Source organism: Entelurus aequoreus, linkage group LG17, assembly GCF_033978785.1.
Source record: "Entelurus aequoreus isolate RoL-2023_Sb linkage group LG17, RoL_Eaeq_v1.1, whole genome shotgun sequence".
Lineage (NCBI taxonomy): Eukaryota > Metazoa > Chordata > Actinopteri > Syngnathiformes > Syngnathidae > Entelurus > Entelurus aequoreus.
In genome coordinates this window covers 36,083,042-36,102,343 of record NC_084747.1, presented here as the reverse complement: position 1 = coordinate 36,102,343, position 19,302 = coordinate 36,083,042, and the positions used below count along the sequence as shown (strand labels likewise).

Sequence of the window (19,302 nt, the reverse complement as noted above, 5' to 3'; positions counted from 1 at the left end):
ATCCCTTAACGGCCGCATGCTGTCTTCAGTCACGTCCGCTTTTCCTCCATATAAACAGCGTGCCAGCCCAGTCATATAACATCTATGGCTTTTGGAACTCAGTGCACACACAACAACCTATCTGGATTCGATGAGAGATTCGATAAAGAATCGGTTCGATAAGAGAATTCGATAATGGGCTCGAACTCGATAGCTTCTTAACGAACATCATCCCTATATATATATATATATATATATATATATATATATATATATATACACAATTAGGGCACATTTCATGTGGCCCCTGAGCTAAAATGAGTTTGACACCCCTGATCTATAGTCACTAATAGATGACTATAGATCTATAGATTGCAACCTCTGAGGAAGGCAACAGTTGTGGCCGAAACCGTCAGGTATGGAAATAAACACAGTTCTGGCTATAAGAATAACAAAATCGCATAATTTTTTGAAGACCTGATGAACTTCTTTGGATTAGCATGGCTTCAAATTTTAACATTTTGCAGCTTCAAGTCACTTTCACCTCATATACTGTGTATGTGTGTGTGTGTGTGTGTGTGTGTGTGTGTATATATATATATATATATATATATATATATATATATATATATATATATATATGTGTGTATATATATGTATGTGTGTGTGTGTGTGTATATATACAGTATATGTGTGTGTGTATATATATATATATATATATATATATATATTAGGGGTGTGGGAAAAAATCGGTTCGAATTCGAATCGCGATTCTCACAATGTGCGATTCAGAATCGATTCTAATTTTTTTTAAATGTATTAATTTAAAACATTTTTTTATTTTTTTTAATTAATCAATCAAACAAAACAATACACAGCAATACCATAACAATGCAATCCAATTCCAGAACCAAACCCGACCCAGCAACACTCAGAACTGCAATAAACAGAGCAATTGAGAGGACACACAAACACGACACAGAACAAACCAAAAGTAGTGAAACAAAAATGAATATTATCAACAACAGTATCAATATTAGTTACAATTTCAACATAGCAGTGATTAAAAATCCCTCATTGACATTATCATTAGACATTTATAAAATTTTTAAAAAAAGAACAATAGTGTCACAGTGGCTTACACTTGCATCGCATCTCATAAGCTTGACAACACACTGTGTCCAATATTTTCACAAAGATAAAATAAGTCATATTTTTGGTTCATTTAATAGTTAAAACAAATTTACATTATTGCAATCAGTTGATAAAACATTGTCGTTTACAATTATAAAAGCTTTTTACAAAAATCTACTACTCTGCTTGCATGTCAGCAGACTGGGGTAGATCCTGCTGAAATCCTATGTATTGAATGAATAGAGAATCGTTTTGAATCGGGAAAAAAATCGTTTTTGAATCGAGAATCGTGTTGAATTGGAAAAAAAAATCGATTTTGAATCGAATCGTGACCCCAAGAATCGATATTGAATCGAATCGTGGGACACCCAAAGATTCACAGCCCTTATATATATATATATATACATATATATATGTGTTTGTATATATATATATATGTATATATATATATACACACACACTGTGTATATATATATATGTACGGTGTATATATGATGGATTTTGGCAAACTTTTACAAGGGATTGGCTTCCGTCTGACCACTCTACCATACAGTAAAGGCCTGATTGGTGGATTGCTGCAAAGATGGTTGTCCTTCAGTAAGATTCTCGCCACTCCACTGTAGCCCTGACAGAGTTACCATCAGTTTCTTGGTCACCTCCCTGACTAAGGCCTTCTCCCCCGATCGCTCAGTTTAGACGGCCGGCCAGCTCTAGGAAGAGTCCTGGTGGTTTCAAACTTCTTACATTTATGAATGATGGAGGCCACTGTGCTCATTGGGACCTTCAAGGAAGCAGATATTTTTCTATACTCTTCCCCAGATTTGCGCTCGAGACAATCCTGTCTCGGAGGTCCAAAGACAATTCCTTTGACTTCAATCTTGGTTTATGCTCTGCATGCACTGTCAAGTGTCGGACCTTATATATAGACAGGTGTGGGTCTTTCAACATAATGTCCAACCAACTGAATCTACCACAGATGGACTCCAATTAAGCTGTAGGAACATCTCAAGGATGATCAGTTGAAACAGGATGCCCACCTCACTTTTGCCCATTTCAAAGGCTGTGAATACACATGTAATTTTTTTAAGTGTTTTTCATTTTTTATAAATTTGCAAAAATTCCATTAAAAAAACGTTTTCACATTGTCATTATGGGGTATTGTGTGTAGAATTTTGAGGACAAACATGAATGTATTCCTTTTTTTAAATTAGACTATAAATGAACAGAATGTGGGAAAAGTAAAGCACTGTGAGTACTTTTCAGATGCACTCTATTACAGCTTATTTTCTTTAATATTTTTTTATTTTACATACATTTATGGGTGTAAAAATGTTTTGTTTTTGAAATAAATAGCGATTCTTATTTTTAACAATTCTTAATGGATTCCAAAAAAATCAAAAATCGAGAAGGAAAAAAAAAAGTTTTATTTATTTATTTGTAGTTATTTTTTTTATTTATTTTTTTCCTGTCCAACCACTCAGGCAAATCTTATTTTTGATGTAGATGCCCACATATGCTGTGCAGTTTTACTTTACAAAAGCAAAGTGGTAGATATTTTTCTTGTTGCCTTATTTGTATTTGACTTGATTAAATGTGTGGGTAGAATTGTATTAAACAAAACCAGTTTTCTTTTAGGTAATACAAAAATTTATCAGAGCTGTTTATCTATTTTGTGAAGGAATGTAGTTAATCATAGATCTGGCAACCAATGTTATTGAAAAAGTTTTGATTTTGAATCAAGAATCGATTCTGAATCAAATCGTTACCCCCAAGAATTTAATCGTCTGGTGCCCAAGATTTACAGCCCTGATAACATTATTATTTAAAGGCCTACTGAAATGAATTTTTTTTATTTAAATGGGGATAGCAGATCCATTCTATGTGTCATACTTGATCATTTCGCGATATTGCCATATTTTTGCTGAAAGGATTTAGTAGAGAACATAGACGATAAAGGTCGCAACTTTTGGTCGCTGATAAAAAAGCCTTGCCTGTACCGGAAGTAGCGTGACATCACAGGTTGAAAGGCTCCTCACATTTCCCCATTGTTTACACCAGCAGCGAGAGCGATTCGGACCGAGAAAGCGACGATTACCCCATTAATTTGAGCCAGGATGAAAGATTCGTGGATGAGGAACGTGAGAGTGAAGGACTAGAGTGCAGTGCAGGACGTATCTTTTTTCGCTCTGACCGTAACTTAGGTAAAAGGGCTCATTGGATTCCACACTTTCTCCTTTTTCTATTGTGGATCACGGATTTGTATTTTAAACCACCTCGAATACTATATCCTCTTGAAAATGAGAGTCGAGAACGCGAAATGGACATTCACAGTGACTTTTATCTCCACGACGATACATCGGTGAAGCACTTTAGCTACGGAGCTAACGTGATAGCATCATGCTTAAATGCAGATAGAAACAAAATAAATAAGCCCCTGACTGGAAGGATAGACAGAAGATCAACAATACTACTATCAGGAGACACCGAACCAAACATTGGACCTGTAACTACACGGTTAATGCTGTGCCGCCTGTCGAAGCCTAGCATTGCTGTTGCTAACGACGCCATTGAAGCTAACTTAGCTACGGGACCTCGTCAAACCTATGATAAAAACATTAGCGCTCCACCTACGCCAGCCCTCATCTGCTCATCAACACCCGTGTTCACCTGTGTTCCAGCGATCGACGGCGCGATGAAGGACTTCACCCGATCATCGATGCGGTCGGCGGCTAGCGTCGGATAGCGCGTCTGCTATCCAACTCAAAGTCCTCCTGGTTGTGTTGCTGCAGCCAGCCGCTAATACACCGATCCCACCTACAGCTTTCTTCTTTGCAGTCTCCATTGTTCATTAAACAAATTGCAAAAGATTCACCAACACAGATGTCCAGAATACTGTGGAATTTTGCGATGAAAACATAGTCAATCAATCAATCAATGTTTATTTATATAGCCCTAAATCACAAGTGTCTCAAAGGGCTGTACAAGCCACAACGACATCCTCGGTACAGAGCCCACATACGGGCAAGGAAAAACTCACCCCAGTGGGACGTCGGTGAATGACTATGAGAAACCTTGGAGAGGACCGCATATGTGGGTAACCCCCCCCCCCCCCCCCCCTCTAGGGGAGACCGAAAGCAATGGATGTCGAGTGGGTCTGACATAACATTGTGAAAGTCCAGTCCACAGTGGATCCAACACATCAGCGGGAGTCCAGTCCACAGCGGGGCCAACAGGAAACCATCCCGAGCGGAGACGGGTCAGCAGCGCAGAGATGTCCCCAACCGATGCACAGGCTAGTGGTCCACCCGGGGTCCCGACTCTGGACAGCCAGCACTTCATCCATGGCCACCGGACCTATGCAACTCCCCCTCGCAAGGGACAGGGGAGAAGAGGAGAGAAGAAAAGAAACGGCAGATCAACTGGTCTAAAAAAGGGGGGTCTATTTAAAGGTTAGATTATACAAATGGGTTTTAAGATGGGACTTAAATACTTCTACTGAGGTAGCATCTCTAACTGTTACCGGGAGGGCATTCCAGAGTACTGGAGCCCGAATAGAAAACGCTCTATAGCCCGCAGACTTTTTTTTGGCTCTGGGAATCACTAATAAGCCGGAGTTCTTTGAACGCAGATTTCTTGTCGGGACATATGGTACAATACAATCGGCGAGATAGGCTGGAGCTAAACCGTGTAGTATTTTATACGTAAGTAGTAAAACCTTAAAGTCGCATCTTAAGTGCACAGGAAGCCAGTGCAAGTGAGCCAGTATAGGCGTAATATGATCAAACTTTCTTGTTTTTGTCAAAAGCCTTGCAGCCGCATTTTGTACCAACTGTAATCTTTTAATGCTAGACATAGGGAGACCCGAAAATAATACGTTACAGTAATCGAGACGAGACGTAACGAACGCATGAATAATGATCTCAGCGTCGCTAGTGGACAAGATGGAACGAATTTTAGCGATATTACGGAGATGAAAGAAGGCCGTTTTAGTAACACTCTTAATGTGTGACTCAAACGAGAGAGTTGGGTCGAAGATAATACCCAGATTCTTTACCGAGTCGCCTTGTTTAATTGTTTGGTTGTCAAATGTTAAGGTGGTATTATTAAATAGATGTTGGTGTCTAGCAGGACCGATAATCAGCATTTCCGTTTTCTTAGCGTTGAGTTGCAAAAAGTTAGCGGACATCCATTGTTTAATTTCATTAAGACACGCCTCCAGCTGACTACAGTCCGGCGTGTTGGTCAGCTTTAGGGGCATGTAGAGTTGAGTGTCATCAGCATAACAGTGAAAGCTAACACCGTACTTGCGTATGATGTCACCCAGCGGCAGCATGTAAATACTAAAGAGTGCAGGGCCAAGAACCGAACCCTGGGGAACTCCGCACGTTACCTTGACATAGTCCGAGGTCACATTGTTATGGGAGACGCACTGCATCCTGTCAGTAAGATAAGAGTTAAACCAAGACAAGGCTAAGTCTGACATACCATAGCTGTTTGTATTGAGATACAATGTGTCCGAATACTTCCGTTTCAACCATCGACGTCACGCGCAAACGTCATCATACATAGACGTTTTCAACCGGAAGTTTCGCAGGAAATTTAAAATTGCACTTTATAAGTTAACCCGGCCGTTTTGGCATGTGTTGCAATGTTAAGATTTCATCATTGATATATAAACTATCAGACTGCATGGTCGGTAGTAGTGGGTTTCAGTAGGCCTTTAACATTGTAATTATTATGCACTATGATCATCTGTGGGAAAATACATTGTATTTTATTGTGAAATATTATATACTTAAGAAAAAATTCAAATAAAGTTTTGTCGCTAATGTTTTACATATAATAACATCCTGGTACTTGAGTTGACAAAAGCACCAGCAACTAAAGTTGCACACAAGATAATTATTAAATTGTATTTTATTCTTATTTGCAAAGTTGAACAACTTGCAGTAGTTTGCAAAAACAACAACAAAGCAAACATAATTTGAACAAAATAGCTCAATACAACTGATAGTACACTCACTACTTAATTTTTTAAATATTGTTAGTGCTGTTAAATGTGTAAATTTTTTAATCAGATTAATCACAATTCCATTGTGATTAATATGATTAAATCATAATTAATTGCAGTAACTACTTGGGTTAATGAAAAGACCTCAATATTTGACACAAATGCAATTTTATTGTTAGAATGTCATACAGAAAAAACACTAATTGAAGGCACGTAATTTTTTTTTTTTAAACTTGCCATCAGTTATATCCAAAGTACCATTTGGGTGTATTTTGAAGTGAAATTTGCCAATGGGCTCACCAGTCGGAGTCTCCTCGTCTTTACACTGACTTATAAATGATAAATGGGTTATACTTGTACAGCGCTTTTCTACCTTCAAGGTACTCAAAGCGCTTTGACAGTATTTCCACATTTACCCATTCACACACACATTCACACACTGATGGCGGGAGCTGCCATGCAAGGCGCTAACCAGCAGCCATCAGAGGCAAAGGGTGAAGTGTCTTGCCCAAGGACACAACGGACGTGACTAGGAAGGTATGGCTTTACCTGTTCACTGATGGTCAAAATGAATAAAGGATTAATGACTTAAAGCGTTTCTTTTGACAGACCTAATAATTATTATAAATATTTTTTATTTTTGAAAATATAAATTACAGTGGGGGTTGAATAGTGTTACTGTATATAAGGAATTTGGCATAACTGTTTATGGTCACTCATGCGAGTCAAAGTCCATTTGGATTTATTCAGACAAAGAGATGATTATTAACTGTTTCTGGTGTATGCAAGACTTGCACCACTCACTATGTGGTTTTTGCATGAGGCCCATTGTAAAACTAGCTATCAAATAATGTGTCTCTGCTGACTCTTAATTGGTCAGATTAAGTACATACGGGCCCTAATGCTGGATGTTCTGCGTTGGTTCATGCTTTTGTCTGTGGTTTGTGGAGGTGCACTGCTTCTCTGCTTGAGCACTGTTTGCTTATTTGATTTATGCAAAAAGACCATGTCCAGCTTTTCCTTGCTTTTTACCCTGACCCCAATTTTTATCAAGTTTATTTTAGTCTGAAATTGTCAGATAAATTGACATTTTGGGTTCACCTTCCATTTTCTACACCTTTCAACCTGCCTTGGATGGAATGAAATTGCATTGTACAGACTATGCTGAGTTGTCAATAACCTAAATAATGACACTAAAGTTGTGATTTTGACACAAAATTGGCACTAAAGATTCCATACAAGCTGGTCTATGCAGGGTGCAGTATGTGTGATGGGGTCAGTTTGCTTTGTTGGCAGGACTGCATGCCTGCTCTTTTGCCATTTTTTCCCCAAATAATAAATCCCTGAACTATTTACTTACTGGCTGATTGGAGCCCCGTGCTGCTCCTGCATGTGTATCCCATTGACTGGTACAGTGAACACTGGTACAGTGCTCTGAATCTGATTGCCAGACACGCTGTAACTGATTTAAAGTAGTAACATGAAGCAGCCATTTTCAGCCTCTTCCTCCGCAGCATAGTTGTCATTGGAACCGTCACAGGAGCCTTGACTACTTCAGAATAAAGATCAAAGTTACAAAGTAGCTTCTCTTTTAACAGTTTTCTGCTAACTTGATGCTGTGTTTTCCTTTTTGATTTACTGTAGAATGTTCTTAGGCTTGTCTGCAAATGAGATTCAGAGTTGGTCCAGTTTATGAATTCCCTTTGCCTAATGATCCCCTCCTCCTCTCTTTGCATACTCATTTCCCACAACACAAACACACATATGCATACACACTCATACTCATGCATGTGTCCATCCATCCATACATACAAATATAGGAGGCAAGTTGCTGTGCTGCGACTCCTGCCCTGCTTCCTTCCACCCGGAGTGTCTGGAGATGCAGATGCCGGAGGGGCCATGGTCCTGCAGCGATTGTAGGGCCGGGAAGAAGCCTCACTACAAACAAATTGTCTGGGTCAAACTGGGCAACTACAGGTATGGGCAAATGAAATAGGTTTTACTTTGTAATGTGTTGTGAATCTCCGTATTGTATATTAATCTGTTGAATACTCTAATGCCTTCAGTCTATTAACTGCCTGTCGCCTATTGTAGCCGGGTGAATAGTATCAGGTACTCACTGTGGTCTCTAATTAGCGCCTGGATTAAAAAACATTGGCTTTAACAGCTGTGGCTGCAAGCAACCTTCCGATACAGTTTTTTTCCTACCCCAAAGAGATAGCAATGGCTGCATCCCCAACGTTAGATTAAGGGGCTCCTGCTGCTCCCACAAAATCAAGTTAATTTCTTTATAGTCATTTTCTTTTTTATATATGCCAAATCACATCAGTATTTTGATATTATAGAAAGTATTTTAAGGATATTGTACGGCTTAGTGTGTTGTACATCTTCATGTTCGGAATTCCGGTGTTTTCTTGGTGTAAGTGGGATTGAGGAGGAAGCGCACCTCAAAGCTATCAAACCAGGGAAAACACAGCCATCAGAGGTTATATTTACCTTTGCATGTGCTTTAAAAATGTTTGTGTGAACCCCATACGTGTTACACTTGCTGCACTGTTGTTTACAGCGAATTCATCAGCGGTAGTTTGCTCTTTATCGCTATTACAACATTGGTTCTGTTGCTGCTGTGTTGTGACTATGTGATCAAAAAGAGTAATATTCTCCTTTCCACTTTCTCATATTTAAAACTAAAACATCAAGTTGTTATGTGTGTAACGAGTTTTCAAACTTCTAAAATTATTGTTTGCTGCCAATTAGTGCTCCAACTTCTTTTTTGTTTCCTCTTGTAGGTGGTGGCCAGCAGAGATCTGCAACCCTCGTTTGGTACCCTCAAACATCCAGAGCCTTCGCCATGACATCGGTGACTTCCCAGTCTTTTTCTTCGGCTCCCATGACTACTATTGGATCAATCAGGGCCGTGTCTTCCCGTATGTTGAGAACGACAAAAACTTTGTGACGGGTCAGATCAACATCAACAAGACCTTCAAGAAAGGTAATCAGTACAAAGCGCCCGAATTGCTCACTTGAAGACAGATAACAGAATAGATTTCTATAATGTTGTTGGCTTTGTTGTTGTTTTAGCCCTAGAAGAAGCAGCCCGGAGATTCCAAGAGCTCAAGGCTCAGAGGGAGAGCAGGGAGGCTCTCGAGCAGGAACGCAACTCTCGCAAACCGCCACCCTACAAATGTATTAAGGTAGTACCACATAATTGAAACAAGACTATAGCGTGTGAATCCTTCTTATGCTGATGTTGTCATTTCTTGTGACAGTCCAACAAACCGGTGGGGAAAGTGCAGATGCACGTCGCAGACTTGTCTGAAATCCCACGCTGCAACTGTCGGCCAACAGATGAGCATCCTTGCAGTCTGGACTCTCAGTGTCTCAACCGAATGCTGCAGTACGAGTGCCATCCTCAGGTTTGTTGTTCATTACTCTGCGAAGTATTTAACAGTGAAGTTAAAGGGAAACTGCCCTTTTGGGGGAATTTTGCCTATCATTCACAATCCCTATGTAAGACAAAAACACATTTTTTTATGCATTATAATTTGTAGAATACCGCAAGTATGCAGTGGCTAACAATGCAGCTAATTGGAGTACTCTATTGCGGCCATAAAGCTCTCTAAATAAACATCTAAAAACCGCCAACAATACTCAATTTACATTTTGTGAACTAGCCTAGTTTTAGCTTATTATAAGCGCTAACACTAAGGAACTACTTTTAGCGGCGCCAGGATCACCGGAGCTAACATGTGAAATGTCCTTGAAAATCCGTGTTTTTAAACATTAATTTTTGCATCAGGGCAGCACGGTGGACCAGGGGTTAGTGCATGTGCCTCACAATACGAAGGTCATGAGTTCAATCCCGGGCTCGGGATCTTTCTGTGTGGACTTTGCATGTTCTCCCCGTGACTGCGTGGGTTCCCTCTGGGTACTCCGGCTTCCTCCCACCTCCAAAGACATGCACCTGGGGATAGGTTGATTGGCAACGCTAAAAAAAATGGGCCCTAGTGTGTAAATGTTGTCTGTCTCTGTGTTGGCCCTGTGATGAGGTGGCGACTTGTCCAGGGTGTACCCCGCCTTCCGCCTGAATGCAGCTAAGATAGGCTCCTGCACTCCCCCGCGACCCGAAAGGGACAAGCGTTAGAAAATGAATGGATGGATGGATGGATTTTTGCATCAAAATATCACTTCCGTGTTTTTTAAAATGAAATATAAAAAAAATATGATCCAAAAAAAAATGTGTTGAATGCCCGCCTTAGGTACTTGCTGTTCCTCTTGCTTGAACAGCACACTGAATTGCAGGACAGGGAGACGATCAGGAGTACCGAAACAAGCTCGCTAGTTAGCATAGTTAGCATCATCTAGCTAGCTTACTTGTGTCGCCTGCGTTCACTCTCTGAGCCACAACCTTTACTGTCTACTTTGCTGCTAATCATATTTGGATGATTACAATCCGAACACTGTTAGTTCGAACTAGTTTACTTTTTAGAGTATGTATTATTAGCCAGCAAGACGGTATATTTTTGACATGACTGATTGTAAACGGAGGTCACAACACCAGAAGTATATTACCTGAGGAGCGTGGCTACAGGATAGAGTTGCCAAATGGGAAATTTTTTCCAAGTTCTTTGTTGCATGTTACAGAATTTTACATTACATTTCTAGTGGTAATATTGTGGTATAATAATCTGCGGTACATTACTTGGGACATGTAAGTGTCAAAAAGACAATTGAAAGAGGTTGGTAGATGAGAATAAATCTAAAAGCAATATATAATATAGAAATGCATCAACCACCCATTGTGGCCATAAACTGAGAAATTGCTCAACTTTGGCATTCAACTTAAACCAGTAAATGACGAGACAGACACAAAAAGACATTTGTTTGAGTCACTTTTTTTTTTCAAATGAGTGGGGATGATGTATAATTTTTAATCTAACCGTGAAGATATGAACATTACATCTGTCAGCATTCACTGAGAGCAGACATTGTCCATTAAGTGATTGTTTTATTATGTTTGTCGTTTGTATTTCTTATTTAGCACTACGGATGTAACGATAAATGGTATACCGATAAACTGCGGTAAAATTCCTGACGAATAGTAATACCGTTACATTTTCAATAACCAAAAAACAGTCATTTATTAATGCATTTAGGCAACACTGCTTACTTCTTGCATACAGAGTCAGGGCAGTGCTGGCGCATTCGCACATGCATCGTTCGGCTTGAACAAACATGGCGGAACAACTACACAGACTTTGCTACAGAGATTTCCCCAGGGAGTAAACGTAGCCGAGCGCCTGGTTTAACTTCATGTTCCCTCACTTAATTTTCGTGGAGTCTCGGCGTGCTTTTAAGAGCGCATTGCTGTTTTTTGATGGAGACAAGTGTGGAAAATATTGGAGACCGACTCATTTGTCACACTAAAAGTATACAGCGAAAGAGAAAACTATTGGATTTTGCTTTATTTTTCTCAATATCAGCTGTGACTGAGAGTTAATGATGTAAGGAAACATGCAGCAGGCGATGTATCGGGAACGTTGCCACTACTTCAAGGTTCAAGGGTTTTATTCGTCACATGCAGAGTACACCACAGTGAAATGCTTTTTTCCATGCTCTTCAGATATTGCGTACAGTGGGATCCAAACACTAGTTGCTGAATCTGATACACTAACTACAAAATAAAAACTAAAAACTACAATATAAAGTCTTTAGTGTGTTTACTGGGATGCTCACTCCTCCTTTATTTAACTGCAATCTTTGGTCAGTGTTTAAACAACATAAATACTAGCTAAAATGTTTTGTCATCTAATCAAATTGAACGCAGGCTGTGAAGATTGTGTATTAGATGTGGGAGGTATCACTCCTGTTTATCTTTGTTGGCCAAATTGTTGCACTGACCAAGAACAAAGCTTTGTTATTCGACTTTATCTTCATTAGCCAAACTGCTTTGTGTTTTATATTGATATCAAAAAGTACACACCATGTTTTTTTTTACGTTAGTTGTGTTTTTTTTTTACTTCAAAGTTCCATCCATCCATCCATTTTCTACCGCTTGTGCCTTTCGGGGTCGCGGGGGGTGCTGGAGCCTAACTTTCGGGATCGCAGTGGTGTGCTGGAGCCTAACTCAGCTTTCACAACCTCATCGCAGGGCCAACACAGATAGACAGAGAACATTCACACTCACATTCACACACTAGGGCCAATTTAGTGTTGCCAATCAACCTATCCCCTGGTGCATGTCTTTGGAGGTGAGAGGAAGCCGGAGGGAACCCACGCAGTCACGGGGAGAACATGCAAACTCCACACAGAAAGACCTCGAGCCTGAGGATCGAACCCAGGACCTTCGTATTGTGAGGCACGTGCAGTAACCCCTTTACCACACTGTACTGCCCTACTTCAAAGTTATTACTTTAAAAACCATTCATGTGACAAAGCATTTTGTTTATGTTTTATTGTGTAGAGTTAATTCTTATACGACATTTTTCTGCTCAAACTCTTAATGGATCTGTCATATAAATGTACATAACTTTAAAAAAAATACCTCCCTCTATCAAAATGTAAAAATAGAGGTAAAGGCATCATGTAATGAGAAAAAGATGACACTTTGATACTATTAATGAACAAAAAAACAAATAATTGTCTTTAGATGTATAGATTACATTTATCTATAGACTTTTTATTAGAAATTACAAATTACTTGATGGCGTAACGTTCATCCCCCCCCACTCCAACTTTGTTTTACCTAACATAATCAATAATCGTGATTTCAATATTGCTAAATATAATCTTAATTATTATTTTGGCCATAATCGTGCAGCCCTATGTGTAAGACTAGATCTCATACATGAACACTGTTTTTATTTATATAGACAAAAAGTGCAGTTACATATTCATCAGGTGCCATCTTTCAAAATTCTTCAAATTGTTTTTATTTTTTATCTCTTATGTCCATAAAGTGCTATGTTGCACAATTTTCAAATGTATTTTATTTATCTGGGGGCTTTTTCTGCCATAATTTCTTTGTTTATAATGCTTGTGTTGCTTTCATATGCACATTCAGTTTCTACTTGAGGTCTATGAAAAAGTGTTTTTATCTACAATAATGTTTCTTCTACAAAGGAAATCCTTTTGAATGTGTTGTTTGTGTTTTCAAAAAAACTTGGTTAAAATATTTCAGTGTAAGTACTTTTTGAAAATTTTGATCATATTTAAAAATACAACAACAATAATGATAACTGTGATAATTTTGGTCACAATAACTGTGATAACAAATTCTCATACCGTGACCTCTCTGCTTAGCACTGAGCAATAGTGCTGCTACATGATGCTTCGTTTCACTAAAGCTGGAGCTTTTTAGCACACAGCTACTAAAACTTGTAGATCGTCCTCCGTATATTCAGGCTAAAAAAATATGGTTCTGCATCATTATTTGTCTTAAAGTAGTCGCCGTTGGCACTCATGAAGTATGCCAGGAGTAGTAGTAGTAGTGTTGTTGTTGAAGGAAATAGCGACTGTTGTGATGCGTATGCGAAATTAACATGCCGCCGTATGCTTAAAATGAGCAAAATACGTAAATATTAAATGTTAGTATGAATGTGCCTGTTACTACATTATATACAGGTATATATATACTTAGTGTGTATATAAAGCATTGTTGGAGGTTTTTGTATGTTTTGTAGAGCGCTCTGTTGGCAGAATAGATGAAATGATGTAATGACTCCTATTACCTTCATTGTTAGCTGATTTTTGCTAGTGTTTATTTACAAGTTAGAATGCATTAAAAAAAGAAAACATATGTGGGCTTGTTTCACATTAGTATTGTGAATTATAGTCTAAATTCAGGGCAGTTCCCATTTAAGTGTCGCCTCTAAATGTATTCACTCTTGTCAAACAGGTCTGCCCTGCAGGAGACAATTGCGAGAACCAGTGTTTTTCCAAGCGTCTCTACGCTGAGACCGATGTGATAAAGACAGATGGCCGTGGATGGGGCCTCATGACCAACCAGTCTCTGAGGAAGGTGGGTGTCCAGAGAGTCTTGTCTAACTGTCTCACCAAAGCATTTTAATAAGCTTTAAATGGAAGTTGTCAAGTGAAGGAGATTCATTAATGTAGTCTTGAGACAGACATGGCAAATTGAATAATACATTTTAAGCTGAAGTAACTTTGTAGCATTTGGAATGTAATGGATTTAATGCTAGAGATTATGTCTCGAGTCTGGAAGCAATGGAACCTTAATAGATGACTGTATCGTAATAGATTCACCACTTGGCAGCAAGCAGTTTGCCGTCTAAACAGGCTGTCATGGAAATTGGCAGTAACAGAAACTTTAAACAGGTTTTTGGCTTGCATTGCGCTTTTTTGTTACACTTTTTGAGTAATTTTTTCAATTAAATAAATAAAAACAATGATAATATTCTTATGTGTTTATGAAAAAGCTGTAGATTTACTATAATTTTATAATAAGTCAATTTACAGTAGGAATAGTCTTAATAAGAATGACATTTTATTATTTTGAGTAAAAAAAAAAGGATATTACAGCTTTTATTTGGGGGCGTCACACTCAGATGGTAGAATGGCTTGGCCAAAAGGCTTGGTCGAATCTAGCTTCCGCCAATGTAGTCACTGCCATTGCGTCCTTGGGCAAGACACCTCCCCACGTTGCTCCCAGTGTCACCCACACTGGTGTAAATGTAGCTTAGATGTAGATAATGGGTCTCTCAATGTAAAGCACATTGAGTCACGAGAGAATAAGCCCATAACTCACTTCACTTCACATACTCCAATAATAAATCAGTGAGGATATAAATAGACAACCTTTTTTTAAATATTGAAATATTATGTTAAATATTTTACAAAAATATATTTGGAATATTACAACTTTTTTGTCATATCAAAAGTTCTAAAATGATTCAAGGCTTTAAAGAACATACATACATGTCATACCAGCACACACGAGATGGCACTGTATCACAAATATGGACATATCCTTTCATAAAAAAAATCAATTTCCATCTGTAACTTCTACACTCTTGCACAAAATTCCTTTAAGTGCTAAAGTAAATATAAAGTATTTATATTTTCTGCAGGGTGACTTTGTGACTGAATATGTTGGAGAAGTTATTGACCCGGAGGAGTGCCAGCAGCGAATCAAACGTGCCCATGAAAACCACGTATTCGACTTCTACATGCTAACCCTTACAAAGGTAATAAATGAAAACACACGCTCCTTTAAATACACCGCATGAACCTCCATTGTCTTATTGTCATACTTTGCACATAGGATCGTGTGATAGATGCTGGTCCCAAGGGGAATTCTGCTCGGTTCATGAACCACAGCTGCAGCCCCAACTGTGAAACCCAAAAGTGGACGGTCAACGGGGATGTCCGCATTGGACTCTTTACTCTATGCGACATTGAGGCTGGTGAGTGAACCTAATGAAGTACGTTTCTCAGTATCAAACTAAGAAAATACAGGTTGATGGTCTCTACCTGCTGGCCATTGCTGCCTGACGCACCCCCACCAGTGCCTTTGCGCAAGTGTGTTTGTCTGAACACTTCTGTGTGAAACATTGGGTTCTATGCTGGGGACCACCAGTCATTAATGTGTCACTCCTTTAACCCCAGTACATCTCCTGGGGACGGAGCGATGGCAGGAATCTCTCCCTGCCTCCCTCTCTGATGCCCTAGGTATTATTCAGCCCCCCAACTCCTCTGCTTCCTCCCTATCCACAGCCAGCAGCTTCCCTTCTTTGCTTCCTCAGCCAGTTCTTTAATGGCTTTTCGAAACACTACTCCTGCAGCCAATGTCGCGTGTAAGTTTTCCAGCCAGCTTCTATGCGCTCTGCCGCCAGGTCTGCACACTTAGAGCGCTTCCACTCGTTCCCTGCCTCCATACCCTGCTCCATGGGACAGTGCGTTCCACTACCATGATGATTTTGCGTGACTCCGACCACATAATCAGATGTTTCTACAATCTACCTAGGGAAAGGGAGTTGCTTACCTGGTGGACACTTATAGATCACTGGCTGTTGGGTGAGAGGAGCCCTCCTGTCTCTCTTTGTTGGGTTGGTCTCTCCGGCTCTTGTAAACAGAACGGCAGGTTTTGCTGGAACACAAGGTCTACTGTTGACCTCCTCTCTGCAAGCATGACTCTGCCACCTCTGCCAATTTTATAAGCACTAGATTGTGTCACCACTGATAGCGGTCTTGGGATAGTGCTGTCTTGCAGCCCAACAAGATGTGCTGGAGACTACAAACTACAATAAATCTCAAAAAGTTAGCAATAGTATACCATTCTCTCTCAGTCGTCCTCAGACGAGCTTCCATTGGAGTCTCCAATCATTCCAGTTCTCCATACACCATTGACAACAATATAAGACTATTTTTTTCCGCGGAAAAAAGTCGGAAAAAGTTGCAAACCGTGCAAACCAGCAGGTGGCATCAAATGATTTTTCCTCAAGCAAGCTTGAGCTAAAAAATTGTTTATAAAAATGTTTCTAGAAAAAGAGAGTTGTCCTATATTCTAGTCAATCCATTTTCATTATTATTATTGTTATTGTTAATATTATTATTATTGTAAAGGTCATATGTTTGATAAAACCCTCCTATTTGTCTGATTAGATGTGTTCTGGTGGACCTGATGAAGTGTGACCGTGCTCCTGTTAAGATGAGTTAAATCAGGGGTGACCATTACGTCGATCGTGACCTTCCGGTCGATCGCGAAGGGTGGGTCAGTCGATCGCCAAACAGGCATTGAAAAAATAGACCTAAAAAATTAGGGATCATCAATCTTCACGAAGACGTCACTTTTGTCACTTGGTTGACATTCAAGGCACCCAAGGATCTTGTGAGATGATGCTGGCTGCTGCGAGCTCAGTGTAAAGAAAAAAAAGGCCGGCAGGAAGGCAAGAAACCCTTTTTATTTCAACAGACTCTCGCACGTACCTGCCATCAAAAGCATAAAGACTGACTGCACAGTTCCTGACTTCACAATAAAAGTGCTGCTCCATCCTGCCTGCGCTAACAAAATAAGAGTCTCAGAAAGCTAGCGCACACAAGCTAGAAAGCTACAGAGTTTGCCGTCAATGTATTTCTTGTCAAGGATACAAGTATGGAAGCTGGACAAATAAGATGCCATAAACCAACCACTTTCATGTGGTATTTACTTTTTTCACATCCACAACCTTGACTTGGTCATTTGAAAAGTAGCTCGCCTGCTGAAAAAGTGTGGGCACCTCTGAGTTAAATTATATGCTTCTTGTCTTGTCCTTCAGGCTCGGAGCTCACGTTCAACTACAACCTGCACTGCGTAGGCAACAGAAAAACATCTTGCCACTGCGGATCAGATAACTGCTCAGGGTTCCTTGGAGTGCAGCCAACTGTAAGCACATCTATCTAGTTCCTGCCATCCGTCTGGTGTCTGTTTTTTAGCATGTCTTTATTGTCCTGTTCACTTTCCGCCAGAGCGCCGTGGTGATGGAGAAAGAAGAGAAGGCAAGGAACGCCAAGCTGAAGCAGAGGAAGCGGAAGATGCGGCTGGAGGGCAAACACATGCACGAGTATTTCTGTTTTTTCTGCGGAGAGGGAGGGGAGCTGGTGATGTGCGACAGGAAGGACTGTCCCAAGGCGTACCACCTGCTGTGTCTCAACCTCACCAAGCCGCCATACGGTGATGATAAAACTGTCTCTAAATGAATACTCTGGTTTTCATGAAGTGGACAACATTTGAAATTTGGCTGTAACACATACAGGGAAAAAATCTGGAAAAATATTGAGTTAGAGTCAGGTCTTTTGCAAAATGAGGCACACTACTTGGCTGCAACCAGCAGAGGCACTGTTAATTCACTAGCTGTGGCCTACACGAGTACATCCATGCGGGTGATCATTCTGATCAATACAACACTGGCTTGGAAACAGGAGTTCAGAACATTCCAAAATAGAAAGTTTCCTATCACATAAAAAGTCACATTTTTAGTGACAAAATCGATCCCCCTGATGAAGAGAGATCATATCGTCTTGTATTCGGGATCTCGAGATTTATATATTAAAACCAACAGGTCGCGCCAAACGACTGAGGGAGACATTTACTTCCTATTTACACACACACATACACACACCAGTGACCTGTAGACTAATGTTTTGAACAGGGATTTATACTGCTGATTCCAATACTGACCATTCATGATTGAGATCGTCCGATACCGATCACACATATTAACTGTCAATTTTTCAATTTATTAATGGTGAGTACTATTGACAGTTTAACAATATCAACACAATATTTAAACTTTTACCTTATTGTCTTTTATTACATACAATTGTTTGAGCAAAACAAAGTAAATTGTACACAAAATTCAAACCGATTTAAAAACTATTATCTATTACTCATTGAAATTATTTAAGCCCTTAAAGTCCTCCATTGTCCAGGAAATTATTCCCTGAAATCCCAGGAAAATAAAAACATTGATATAATCATTCTTGTATCGATATTTACTGATACTACCTTTTGGTGTTGACACCACGAGTTTATGGATTGATCCGCCGCCCTCTTACATGTCGTATATTGACAGCAGTTACTGCTACATTATCCTCTCTCCAACTCTTAATAATCTACTTGTTAATTTCCTGTTCATATTTGCTTACTGTATTTTTCGGAGTATAAATCGCTCCGGAGTATAAGTCGCACCGGCCAAAAATGCATAATAAAGAAGGAAAAAAACATATGTAAGTCGCACTGGAGTATAAGTCGCATTTTTGGGGGAAATTTATTTGATAAAACCCAACACCAAGAATAGACATTTGAAAGGCAATTTAAAATAAATAAAGAATAGTGAACAACAGGCTGAATATGTGTATGTTATATGACGCATAAATAACCAACTGAGAACGTGCCTGTTATGTTAACGTAACATATTATGGTAAGAGTCATTCAAATAACTATAACATATAGAACATGCTATACATTTACCAAACAATCTGTCACTCCTAATCGCTAAATCCAATGAAATCTTATACGTCTAGTCTCTTACATGAATGAGCTAAATGATATTATTTGATATTTTACGGTAATGTGTTAATAATTTCCCACATAAGTCGCTCCTGAGTATAAGTCGCACCCCCGGCCAAACTATGAAAAAAAACTGCGACTTATAGTCCGAAAAATACGGTACTTTCTG

At 39.4% G+C, this 19,302-nt stretch overlaps 1 protein-coding gene across 4 annotated transcripts in view; it reads left to right on the top strand.

The window, feature by feature from the left end:
- nsd3 (nuclear receptor binding SET domain protein 3) overlaps window positions 1-19,302 on the top strand; it is a 52,875-nt gene that overhangs the window by 28,651 nt on the left and 4,922 nt on the right. For all 4 annotated transcript variants that reach the window (XM_062025606.1, XM_062025605.1, XM_062025603.1 and 1 more), the window contains 9 exons: window positions 7,945-8,101; window positions 8,914-9,116; window positions 9,206-9,318; window positions 9,394-9,540; window positions 14,022-14,144; window positions 15,214-15,330; window positions 15,408-15,549; window positions 17,401-17,507; window positions 17,591-17,795. In XM_062025606.1, coding sequence (XP_061881590.1) covers window positions 7,945-8,101; window positions 8,914-9,116; window positions 9,206-9,318; window positions 9,394-9,540; window positions 14,022-14,144; window positions 15,214-15,330; window positions 15,408-15,549; window positions 17,401-17,507; window positions 17,591-17,795 — 1,314 coding nt within the window. The remainder of the gene's footprint in view (window positions 1-7,944; window positions 8,102-8,913; window positions 9,117-9,205; window positions 9,319-9,393; window positions 9,541-14,021; window positions 14,145-15,213; window positions 15,331-15,407; window positions 15,550-17,400; window positions 17,508-17,590; window positions 17,796-19,302) is intronic.